The sequence below is a fragment of the Scyliorhinus torazame genome, chromosome 4 (genome assembly GCF_047496885.1).
Source record: "Scyliorhinus torazame isolate Kashiwa2021f chromosome 4, sScyTor2.1, whole genome shotgun sequence".
Classification (NCBI taxonomy): Eukaryota; Metazoa; Chordata; class Chondrichthyes; order Carcharhiniformes; family Scyliorhinidae; genus Scyliorhinus; species Scyliorhinus torazame.
In genome coordinates, this window is record NC_092710.1 from 159,115,107 (window position 1) to 159,127,241 (window position 12,135).

Consider the following 12,135-nt stretch of genomic DNA (forward strand, 5'->3'; position numbering starts at 1 on the left):
ACACAGAACATCTAGCTCTTTGACTAGTAAGATAGTTTATTAACAAAATGAACACGTGAAACGATAACTTATGAAATATAACAAAAATGGTGACGAATAAGTGAATTCTCCTGGAGCTACTTCTAATGAGACTGTCTTCTAGTACGACTTATTACTGACTGCCCGATCTGTGGAGTCACATGGTGGATCACCGTCCCCACCTTCTGGTCGGAGGTCGTATATCCAACTATATAAATTGCTATGCATATGACCACAGAAACAACATTAAGAACAACAAACTCTGTGTTCAAGCTGAGGAAAAACTGAACTTGCTGCTCAGGTGCAGTCCTGTGCTTATAACAAATGAGAATAAATTAGAGCGCACAGTGACAATTTTGATTAGGGAAGCAGACCGATGATGTGTGGAGGATGTATAATGAATAAATCATTCCGCAGAATTAAAATTGCAAGTTTATTTGACAATTTGAATACACTATTTCACAATGACAATTCTAGAAATGCGCTGAAGAACCATACTGGGACATAACTTTTTTCTACATCAGTATTTGTTAATTTTTTTTATTAATTGAAGAATTTTTAATTCTAATTTTCACTAATGCAGTGGGAAAGTCGCTTACACAACCACATTGATAATATGGACTGAAGCACAAACATTTCCAGGTTACAATTACAGTGATGTTAACCTTCACCCCACCATCCCATTGAAGGTGTGTCGGGCAGGAAGTTCATGCTTTGGTCTTTTCCTGCAACTTTGCAACTGAGGCACAATTCTTTCACAGCCATCTCTTTGTAACACTTAATGCAGCACTAAATGTACTTAATGATGGATGCGTTGTCTTGTGATACATTAGCAAAGAACCTCCTTCTGCAGTGCAGCCTGCTCGATGCAATTGTTCTGCTATCTCTTCAACACTGCACTGTCCTTCATCATGACTGGATAAAAGATGCTTCATAAGGCAAGGGTAGTAAACAGTAGACACACAGTCTACCACTAATTTGTTGTTCAGCAGCAAGGAAAGCAGTTCTGAATCATAGCTGGAAGCATCCATCTAGAAAAAGAAAAATATAATGAGTCTCCATTTTCTGTGTAGTCTCTTGAAAAATTGACATCTTATTAGTTACTGAAGGCTTTGAATTACAGCCTACCATGTGACCTGCACATTAAGCATTAGGGTCATAATACAAATGCTCAAACACTTATCAATTCATAGCTCTTTCTGTTTCACTAACTCTACAATTTGTATTTATAAGCACATTTAATGTAGAACAGCATCACAGTAAGCTTCGCAATACTAATCAGACAAAATGGATGCTGAGTCAAAGGAGTAGAAGGTGTGTGTGTGTTGGAGAGCAGGTGGGGTTGGGCTTGCAAGCAAAAGGTATGGTCAAAGAGGTGGGCTTCAAGGACAGTGCTAAAGGAAATGAAGGAGCTCGAAGTTTTAAGAAGGGAATTATACAGGGATGCACAAGAGGCTGGATTTGAAAGAGTGTTGAGTTCCAGGTGGGTGGGAAAGAGTATAAGGTCAGGAGAGATTATAGAGATAGTTAGGGGTGAGACCATCAAGACATTTGACATGAGGATGAGAATTTTTAACAGGAGGCTTTTCGGGGGATAGGACTAATGAATGAGTGCGACTGGGTAGGGGATAGCATATGGGCTCCAGAGTTTCAGATGAGCTGAAGATTACAAAGGATGGATGATGATTGGAATGCTTTTCTGGCCAGCCTAAGAAATGGTTAGACCTATCAGTATCAGAGACAGAGGCAGTTGCAGAAGGGAAACAGCCAGTATTTGTGATGGAGAGTATGTGGGGTAAGAAGTCCAGCTGAGGATGGAGGAGGATGCCAAAACTGTGAACAGTGACTGGGAGAAAGTTTACTTCATGAACGAACACAGAAGGAAATGGAGTCAGAAGGATGTAAGGACGGTGAACAGTTGTGAGAGATTCGAAGAAGTAGTCAGAGATGGTCTTTTCTGTGATCAAGACCATGGGGTGGTTTATTATTGGTGCCCACTTAAGGACCTCAATATACCTTAATAAGGACCTTAATATGCTGGGTAGTAGAAGGTGGGCGAGAATGGGAAGGCTGTTTATTGTCATCAAAGTTGTTGAAAGACCTGAAGGAAAAAGCAGTAAAACAGAGGAATAAGCATACTGGTCCAAACTGTTTTTCTCTTATGGGATGGTGGAAAAGGAGAGCCAATCCTTTCGGAGGTGCCCTGTGTATTTTCGTGGGCATCCTCTCTGAAGATTTAAAGCCACTTTGTGGCTCCCACCTGACCTCCAAAACTGTACTCCAACTTGTGTGCCAGATCCCTCCCAACCAGAAAAGCCCGACATCTGACTCTGGTGTCCATGGCCCTTCAGCACCCACTACTGAGTTCTGGTGCTGTTGAGACTGCAAAAACTGCCAGCTAATCAGATTGGCCGGCAGCTTGAGGGCAGGATGAGGGGGGAGGGGAGAGAAAGAGGTGCACCAATGTACACACCCCCTCCCCCCAGTAAATTCAGCCCCATATGTTTAAATGGCCCACATAAGATGGAAAATGCAAGTGTGTGATTGTGACTATGAGTAGGAGAATTTGTATATAAGAATAGATTAAGGGAGAATAAAAGGGTAATAACATTAAAGCGAGGAAAGGGAGAGTTGAACTGGAAACTGAAATAATTGAGATGAATCATATAGAGTGAGAATAACTCAGACAGAAACTGTAGTACCCTCAATAACGAAGCTCGAGAGTAAAACGGTAAAGGAGGCTTTAATAAGCTAAGAACTAGCCTGGTGCCGAGACGAGTGCTTACTGGGTGCCGCCTGCAAGGCGGTCCCTTATATACGACTCCCAGGATGACGGAGCCGGAGTCCGCCAGGGTTCCAAGCCCCGTCTTAAAGGGGACATCACCTTACATGACGATAAGGGTACAGTAATACAATAACCGTTCATCACAGAAACTCAGGGTGGAGAATGTGAGATCAGCATAGAATGAGGATTTAAAGAGAAGTGAGCAGAGTGGAACAAGAAAGGGTGTTAAAGAAGTTGGCAGAGACCAAGGTGTAATTTAATGATGAAAGCTACAGTGCCACAAAGCCGGTTTGCTAGGTTGGGGGTGGGCAGCACGGTCAGACGGAAAGACATAAGTAAGAGGAATGCGGCTGCTATTTGTGAGCTAACAGTTTTTAAAAATGTTTCATCCACAACAAAATCACGGATGGCAGGTGCCTTGTTCGTCAGGGAATGAACACTTTGAAGAAAAGTGGCGAGGAGTGAAGCTGTAACTTACTGTGCCATGAAGTAGTGCTGAGTCATTAAAAAGCTTACATCGAAAGCAGCTTACCATGTCTCAAATCTCTTCACATATAAGAAGTTACTTCGACAAGCATTGGCTTCTGCTACATTAGGAAACATGACAACTATCACACAGCAGGATGCCACAAACAGCAGTCAGATGGGTGACCAGCTACTGATTTTAGTGACATTGGTTCAGGGTGAAAAGGTTTGAAAGGAAACTGGAAAAACTCCCATTATCCTTTCTTGAATAGTGTCATGGGGTCTTTAAAACACAGAAACAGGCAGACATGCAATCCAAAGGCCATCCCCTGCGAAACTGCAGGATATACCCAGAATGGTCATAGAATAGCAACCTTGATCAATCTTGTACTCTAATCGTAGAGAAAGCTTATACCCATGGCCTCTGGTCCAGAAGTGAGAGTACTACCAACTGGGCCAGGCCATGCAAGTGGTTAAATTAATGTGACTTTTTTTAAAAACACAACAAACTGACTGGTTATAAATCATTTATACATTGCATGATCATTTTTAATTTATGCTGGGTATGATAAAATTAAAATAAAACCTCGATGAAGGTATAAGCAGCTTTACTATCATTCCTCACCATTCTTATATCAATGATCCTGATATTTTTATCATCACTTCTTGAGATGGCAGCCTCAGACTTGCTGATAATTTGAGAATGAATCAGGGATTAAATCAGGTTTGAGCATTGATGAATATTCAGAGTATTTTTTTGCTCAATAGTCAACTTTAGATAAATGCTTACCCAATTTAAACCGGGACATGTAACAAGTCATGCATATTCACTCCATTATATAAAACTCCCAAATTCAATAGAAATAGTCAAGTATAATTTTGTACTAAAAAGGTAAATTTGCTTTGATCCAGATATCCTTGGATTTCTTCGAATAAAACCTAATGCGTTTATGCTGTGCATAATTTTTGAGTTGGGCAGTGGGATAAAATAGAAGTATTGTCGCCATTGCACATCCTGTCCCTCCCATGCCAAATTTACATCTAGTCTCCTCCCAGCAGGTCAGAACCCTCAACTGCCTTACCTTAAGTCACCGCATCAACAACTCATTAAAATAAAAGTAAAGTACCCAATTCTTTTTTCCCCCCAATTAAGGGGCAATTTAACGTGACCAATCCACCTATCCTTGCACATCTTTTTGGATTGTGGGGGTGAGACCCACGCAGAGAATGTGCAAACTCCATATGGACAGTGACCTGGGCTGGGATTGAACCCGGGTACTCGGCGCCGTGAGGCAGCAGTGCTAACCACTGCGCCACCATGCCGCGGAGCATCAACAACTCATACCTACATACTGATTTCTATTTTCAGCTTTCCTCAAGTAATCTGTGCAGAGTATTTGAGACAAGCATGTGAATTGCGTCAGCTATGGCAGAGGGTGAAGTGGCAGAAAGCGAACTGACGCATTTCCAATTTAGACAACAGCCTTATTTGTGGCCAATTAACTCAACTTGGAGTTACTTTAGAGTAACAATGAAAGCAAGTCTCAGCAACTGCGAGTTCAGGCACATTGGCTAAGTTTTGGTTATTTGTTAATGTAAATAAAGTATTTCAGTTCAGCATATTAACTTATATATCTAACATCCTTTTAGAATAATAAATGCAACAAGATGATGGTGTAGTGGTAATATCACTGAACTGGTAATCCACAGGGCCAGGCTAACACTGTGGGAACATGGGTTCAAACCCCACCATTGAATTTAAATTCAATTAATAAATCTGGAGTTGAAAGTTAATCTCAATGATGCTAACCATGAATCTATCTACGATTGCCGCTACAAACCAATCTGATTGACTAATGTCCTGAAAGGGAAATCTGCCGTCCTTATCTAGCCTGGGCCACATATGATTCCAGACCCACAGCAATGTGGGTAACTCTAATTGTCTCTGAAATGGCCTAGCAAACCACTCAATTCAAGGGAGTATGGGGTGGGCAGCAAATGTTGGCCGTGCCACATCCCTCTAAAGGTTTAAGATGGTGGAGCAGTTTTGGATGAGCTAAAGTCTATGGAGGATAGAAAACCAACCAGGAGAGCATCGGAATAATCCAATGTGGAGGTAGGAAAACTATTTTTGAGGGTTTCAGCCGCATGTAGCCTGAAGTTGAGGTGGAGCTAGGTTAAAGGTGAAATGTCTCTATTTAGCGCAGTTACAGTAAGGGGATTTGAAGCCTCCCATCTCAAAATTCCACCCAAGCTTAATTGAAACGACTGAACCTAGTTGTATCTGTGAATGGTAATAAATTGGTATAGTAATGCCCAGAAACATAGTTCTGAATGAGTTCAAGTTTATGGAGTGTGCAAGTTGGAAGACCAACTGAGAGAGCATTAGAATAGCTAAATTTAAGAGGTAATAAAGGCATGGATTAAGGTTGCAGCAACAGATGAACTGAGACAGGGGAAGAGATAGGCATATAAACGTTGTAAACCAGAGATTTCTACCACCTAGAAGAACAAGGGCAGCTGATGCAAAGGAACACCACCTCCTGCCATTGGCCCTCCAGGCTTCACAACATCCTGATTTGGAACTACCTCTATATCGCTGTTGCTTCACTGCCGCTAGGCAAACACCGAGAACCCCCTTCCAAACATCACTGTGGTGATGCACTGCAGCAGTTCAAGAGAGCGCATTATCACCGCTTTCTCAAGGGCAATTAAGGTAGCAACAAATGCTGGCCTGGCCAGCGACATTTCCACATGTTAAAATAATTTTATGGAAATAGGCAGCCTTGGTAATGGAATGGATATGTGGTCAGAGCTCATCTCATGGTCAAATACAGTAAAAGGTCTTACACCAGGTTTAAGTCCAACAGGTTTGTTTCAAATCACTAGCTTTCGGAGCACTGCTCTTTCCTCAGGTGAATGAAGAGGTATGTACCAGAAACATATATACATAGACAAAGTCAAAGATGCAAGACAATGCTTTGAATGCGAGCATTTGCAGGTAATTGAGTCTTTACAGATCCAGAGATAGGGGTAACCCCAGGTTAAAGAGGTGTGAATTGTCTCAAGCCAGGATAGTTGGTAGGATTTCGCAAGCCCAGGCCAGGTGGTGGGGGATGAATGTAATGCGACATGAATCCAAGTCCCGTTTGAGGCCGTACTCATGTGCGCGGAACTTGGCTATAAGTTTCTGTTCGGCGATTTTGCGTTGTCGCGCGTCCTGAATCAGAGGCTGAATGCCCTTGACTGCTGAAGTGTTCCCGACTCGAAGGGAACATACCTGCCTGGCGATTGTCGCGTGATGTCCGTTCATCCGTTGTCACAGCGTCTGCATGGTTTCGTTAATGTACCACGCTTCGGGACATCCTTTCCTGCAGTGTATGAGGTAGACAACATCTGGCCGAGTCGCACGAGTATGTACCGCATACCTGGTGGGTGGTGTTCTCACATGTTATAGTGGTGTCCATGTCGATGATCTGGCACGTCTTGCAGAGACTGCCATGGCAGGGTTGTGTGGTGTTGTGGTCTGAAGGCTGGGTAGTTTGCTGCAAACAATGGTCTGTTTGAGGTTGCGCGGTTGTTTGAAGGCAAGTAGTGTGGGTGTGGGGATGACCGTGGCAAGATGTTCATCTTCATGGATGACGTGATGAAGGCTGCAAAGAAGATGTTGTAGTTTCTCCGCTCCGGGGACGTACTGGACGACGAAGGGTATTCTGTCGGTTGTGTCCCGTGTTTGTCTTCAGAGGAGGTCGGTGCGTTTTTTTGCTGAGGCGTGTTGGAACTGTCGATCGATGAGTCGAGCGCCATATCCCGTTCATACAAGGGCATCTTTCAACGTCTGTAGATATCTGTTATGCTCCTCCTCGTCTGAGCAGATCCTGTGTATACGGAGGGCTCGTCCACAGGGGATGGCTTCTTTAATGTGTTTAGGGTGGAAGCTGGAGAAGCTGGATGGTCAAATAGGAAGCAAAGAATGTGAACAGCGTGACTCAGCCTCAGAAAATTACCAGAGAGTGGGGACAGAGTCAAAAACAAAATACTGCAGATGCTGTAATTCTGAAATAGAAATGGGAAATGTTTGAAACAGGTCAGACAGAATCTGTGTGGCGAGAGAGAGAATTAATTTCATCAGAACTTTCAAGCGAGGGATAAAATGAGTGGCCCGGGAGGCAGAGTTGGTAGTGTGATGTCGTTGGTCTTCTTGATGTTTAGTTGGAGGAAATTTATGCTTATCCAGGACTGACTGGTTGTCAAACAAATAGCAGACAAATCAGAGACAGCGGAAATCTAGGTGGTGGTGACGCTCGGTGTGTTTGGATGATATTACTGAGGTTCAGTGTTTCGATGGGAAATTGAAGGGAACCCAGGATAGATCCTTTGGAGACTTGAAGTAGCAATACAGGAGTAGGAAGATAAACTACTGCAGGTGAGGATGGAACAAGGTGAGCTGGATGGCAGAGGAGAGGCATTGGAGGAGAATAGTCTGATCAAATGTGTTAAAACAACAGATGTGTTGAAATTGGTGAGAAAGTCCAAAAACTTCAAATCAATATCTGCAGGTTTGGTAACAATAGTCTGTCGTGTTATTCGCCCTGGGGTAACACGGACTGCAACTGGATGCAGTTGTACTGGAAAGCAGACACCAAACTTAGACATTGGTTCAATAAGATTTATTGAACTTCTGTAACAGTGCACACAGCTTGCTGTGGGTTGACACTCTACTACTCTAAGTGTACTAACTATACCTAACTAGACCAGACAAGCTCTGAGCCACGTGTAGAAGGTGCTAACTGATATATACACCCTGACTGTCACTACAGTTGTCACCAGTGGAAAGAGGTCGAGTGCTGATGCCTCGTGTGTTTTATAGTGGGAAACCCCCTTCTAGTGTTCTGTCTGATGATTGGTTGTGTTCTGTCCTGTGTGTTGATTGGCTGTACTGGATGTCTGCCACTGCCTGTCTGTATCTCATTATGTGCATGAGTGCATATTATGACATAGTCAACCTGAGATGATGGAGCAGATGATAGCTAATGATCTAATGGAAATTCTATGACTATGTAGTGAAAAAAAAAAACATCTCTACCTAAAAAACACAAAGAAACTGATGGTTTTACAGTGAATATTACACGATGCAGAAAATCACAAGACAAGTATATTTTACATGTATATCATATGTAAAATATATTTAACATATTACTCATTGCAATTTTATTACAATCTGAAAGGCCACCTATGTTTTACAGGAAATTAAAATCAGTAAGTTAAAAAAAAGTTGTGTTTTAATTGAATTGCTGAATGAAAGATTAAATGTTACAATAATTGCCAATTACATTACTTTGACCTGGCGTTTCCACAGATCCTGCCCAAGCATATCATTTCTTCGCAAACTTATGATTGTACAGTATCAGGATATTTCTATAGCAGTTGCTTCTTCCTGTTCCCAACTAATGTTTCATGAGAACATTGCTTTCACTGAAAAATCATTCAAGTGTTCAGCACAATGTACAGAAATCTATGATTTGTCTTAAATATATAGGACTCTATGTGGTAAAATGGCCCATGGTCTGAACGTTAGGCCCGATACAGAATTGGACACTTTAAATTAAGAATTGGATATTTTAAATTAAACCACAGTCAGAACCATAGGCAGGTCTGACGGAAATTCAAACTCAGCCAAGTTCGAATACACTGAACGAGACAGTCAGAACAAGTCTGGGCCTGCCCTGTCAACATGACATCAGGAGATAATTGGTCCTATTCAAATGGGTCGATTGCTGCTTCTCGTGTGTGTACCTGCAAGCGGAACAATTGTTACCAGCATGTGAGGCAGGTCAAGTTGCCCAATTCCTCCTGACTCTCTTTTTGTTCTGGGCAGTTTGAGGCTGTCACCACTAAGTAAAACAAGGCGATCAATTAGTGCCACTTATTGGTATCAGCCTTCCGAGAGTGGCATTTGTTGGTACCTTTCCTGATTTTTTGCATTGTGAATGGAGGGTTCATAAGATGTCTCAGCTGTGCATCTCTTCTCATCTGAGAATACTCATATCTGTTAGATGGCCCTTTATTCAGCCCCCAGTATAATGCACCAATGGTCCCAGAAGCCCTCAGAGAACTCGCCAGCTGAGTTTAAATTGCTTGCTGCCCAAACGCTTCATGTTGCAAGATGGTGGTGCTGAAGGTTCAGCGGCAGATTTGTTTTGCCCCTCTTTGGGAATGTGCAAGTCCTTCTTTAAGTCCTGGTGGAGCAGGGTGTTGAGGTTTCCCTCACTTCATGACCTCTCAAACCTACCCACATCAGCAGTTCACATTTTATACTCAGCGTAAAGTCGACTCTAATATTGGAAAGATTTTTGCAGGCTTCAACGATCGACTTCTACGCTGCGATCTAGGTTATTTGACTAAAAACTGTGATCACACTTCAAAAACAATTCACTGGCTGGGAGGGCTTTTGGGATCTGCTAGGCCAGGTATCAGATTCTTTTAATATTCACCCAAGAGGGCTATAGCTGTAGAGCTTTTGTTGCCAGGTGAAAAGGAGCCAAATGGGGGCATTGGAATTAAAGATAGAATTGGAAGACTTTACAAAATATGCTAATTGTGTATTTAGGTTCAGGAAGCAACAAACACAGAGCCATTTAATAATCCTTTCAGTGCTTGCTGTTCAGTGTGTTGTCAGAAGGGTTTGTATTTATTTTAGATCTACATGCAGTGTGGGAAAACACTATTTACTACCCAGGATATAATAAACGTCCTTCATCAGCTTATGTGGATCATTTCAGTGGAAATGTTCACTCTCAGGTTCAAAGAGCATTAGCCCACTGGAAGCAAAGTTGTGGAATTGGCCAGTCGAGCAGAAAAAGCCCCTCCAACCATCCCACTTCACCAACTAGCAGAATGAACATTATAATAATAATCTTTATTGGTGTCACAAGTAGGCTTATATTAACAGTGCAATGGTACATGTGCAACAAAATCACTTGTGTTAACCTGCCAAACAGGTCCTTTAAAGGTCCTATCCCACACAGAGCCTGAGCAAGCATGTTAAACCCCAAATCTGCCACATTATGTTTTTGGCACATGCCCCCTATGATCAAAGTCTTCAGCAACCTCCAGATAGATTGCAACCTCTTGGAATCGATTAAATCTTTGGTGCATTGCACCCTGTTCCAGCCCGCCCATACTCCAACTGCTCATCCTCAATCAGCATCAAATCCCTCTGCTGCTGGAATCTTCAATTCAACTACTTACTCTTCATTCTCAGTCCACTGAGCACATCCTCAGCACCAACCCCTCCCACCACTGAATAATGAAGTTTACATTCATCCCCACCCCACCCCAATCTCTCTGTGAGAAAGATGGGGGGGGGGGGGGGCGGCTTGGGGGTAGTCTACCCCCTAAAGAACAATTCTTTCACTATCTCCAACTTTCTCCATTGTCTCCTCCCACCCACAACACTGAGGAATTTCAGGGCCTGCTTCCCACCAACCCTCCCCCACCATACACATCCAACCTCCACAACCTAATCTTTGAAACCTTGGGCCACAAAGCTCTAGGGCGGGATTCTCCACTCCCGCCCCGAATTGCCGACCCCGTCGTGAACGGCGTCGAGGTTCACGACGGCGCGAGACGGACTGATCGCGACCGATTCAGGCCCCGACAATGGGCTAGGATCGGGGCCGCGTCATCTACACGCGCCAGGCCTAGTCGCCGCGTAAAGGCGGCGCCGCATAGATGACGCGGCCGGCGCCGCATAACTGGCGTCACGCGCGCATGCGTGGTTGCCGTCCTCTCTGATAGCCCCGCAAGAAGATGGCGGACGGATCTTGCGGGGCCGCGGAAGGAGGTCCTCCTTCAGAGAGGACTGCCCGACGATCGGTGGGCACCGATCGTGGGCCATGCAACATTTGAGGTACCCCCCGGTGCAGGATCCCCGCTCCTCCCCCCCCGCAGGCCGCCCCCCCAGCGTTCCCGCGCTGTTCCCGACGGCAGCGACCAGGTGTGGACGGCGCTGGGGGGAACCCGCCGTTTTGGCCTGGCCGCTCGGCCCATCCGGGCCTGAGAATAGCGGGGGTGCCGGAGAATCGCCATTTTGGGTGTCTCCGGCGATTCTTCGGCCTGCGCCGCGCGGAACTCGGCGGGGCCTTTCCCGCCGCTTGGGTGAATCGCGGGAGGGCGCCGGACCGGCGTCCCGGGAAATTTTGGCGGCCCAGGCGATTCTCCCAACCGGCGCGGGAGTGGAGAATCTCGCCCCTAGTGTTCCCCAGTCGCCCACAACGCGAGAAAGAGCATTGCCTCGATTCCAACCTCCTAACAACATTTCCATCTAAACTACACTCCCACCCCCGACTCACAAAACTTCATTGGAGTAAGTTTTCATCAAGCTCCTCAGAGAAAATTTGTATCCGTGCTGCCCCCACCACCCCCCCCCCCCCCGCCCCGAACACACACCCATTGAGAAACTTGATAAGCCCACCTACACTCCGAAGCTCGCTGAGCAAGCTATTGGCCCCTGCTTCCAAGAAGACTCTCAAAGTTCATTGTTTAGATGCTGTCTGGAAGACAACATATTCAGCAAGATGGTTGATTATTTGAATTGCTCACCCACAATTCTTTATCGCCAACTGACATTGTTCAGTTGCACTCCTGTGCACACGGAGAACCTTTCACAGTACAATGTAAACAGCCCCATCTGCAGTGCTCCTCTCTTCCATTCCTCTATTCCTCATCTGTGGGCAGCACGGTTAGCACAATTGCTTCACAGCTCCAGGGTCCCAGATTCGATTCCGGCTTGGGTCACTATCTGTGCGGAGTCTGCACGTTCTGCCCGTGTGTTTCCTCCAGGTGCTCCGGTTTCCTCCCACAGA

The 12,135-nt window shown here is 44.6% G+C and overlaps 1 protein-coding gene across 1 annotated transcript in view; it reads right to left on the reverse strand.

Moving 5' to 3' along the window:
* Nucleotides 1-437: 437 nt before the first annotated feature.
* Nucleotides 438-12,135, reverse strand: part of nbas (NBAS subunit of NRZ tethering complex) — a 381,349-nt gene continuing 369,651 nt past the window's right edge. Inside the window, exon 52 of the mRNA XM_072498805.1 lies at nucleotides 438-1,049. Within this exon, the coding sequence (XP_072354906.1) occupies nucleotides 774-1,049 (276 nt within the window). The 3' untranslated portion in view covers nucleotides 438-773. The remainder of the gene's footprint in view (nucleotides 1,050-12,135) is intronic.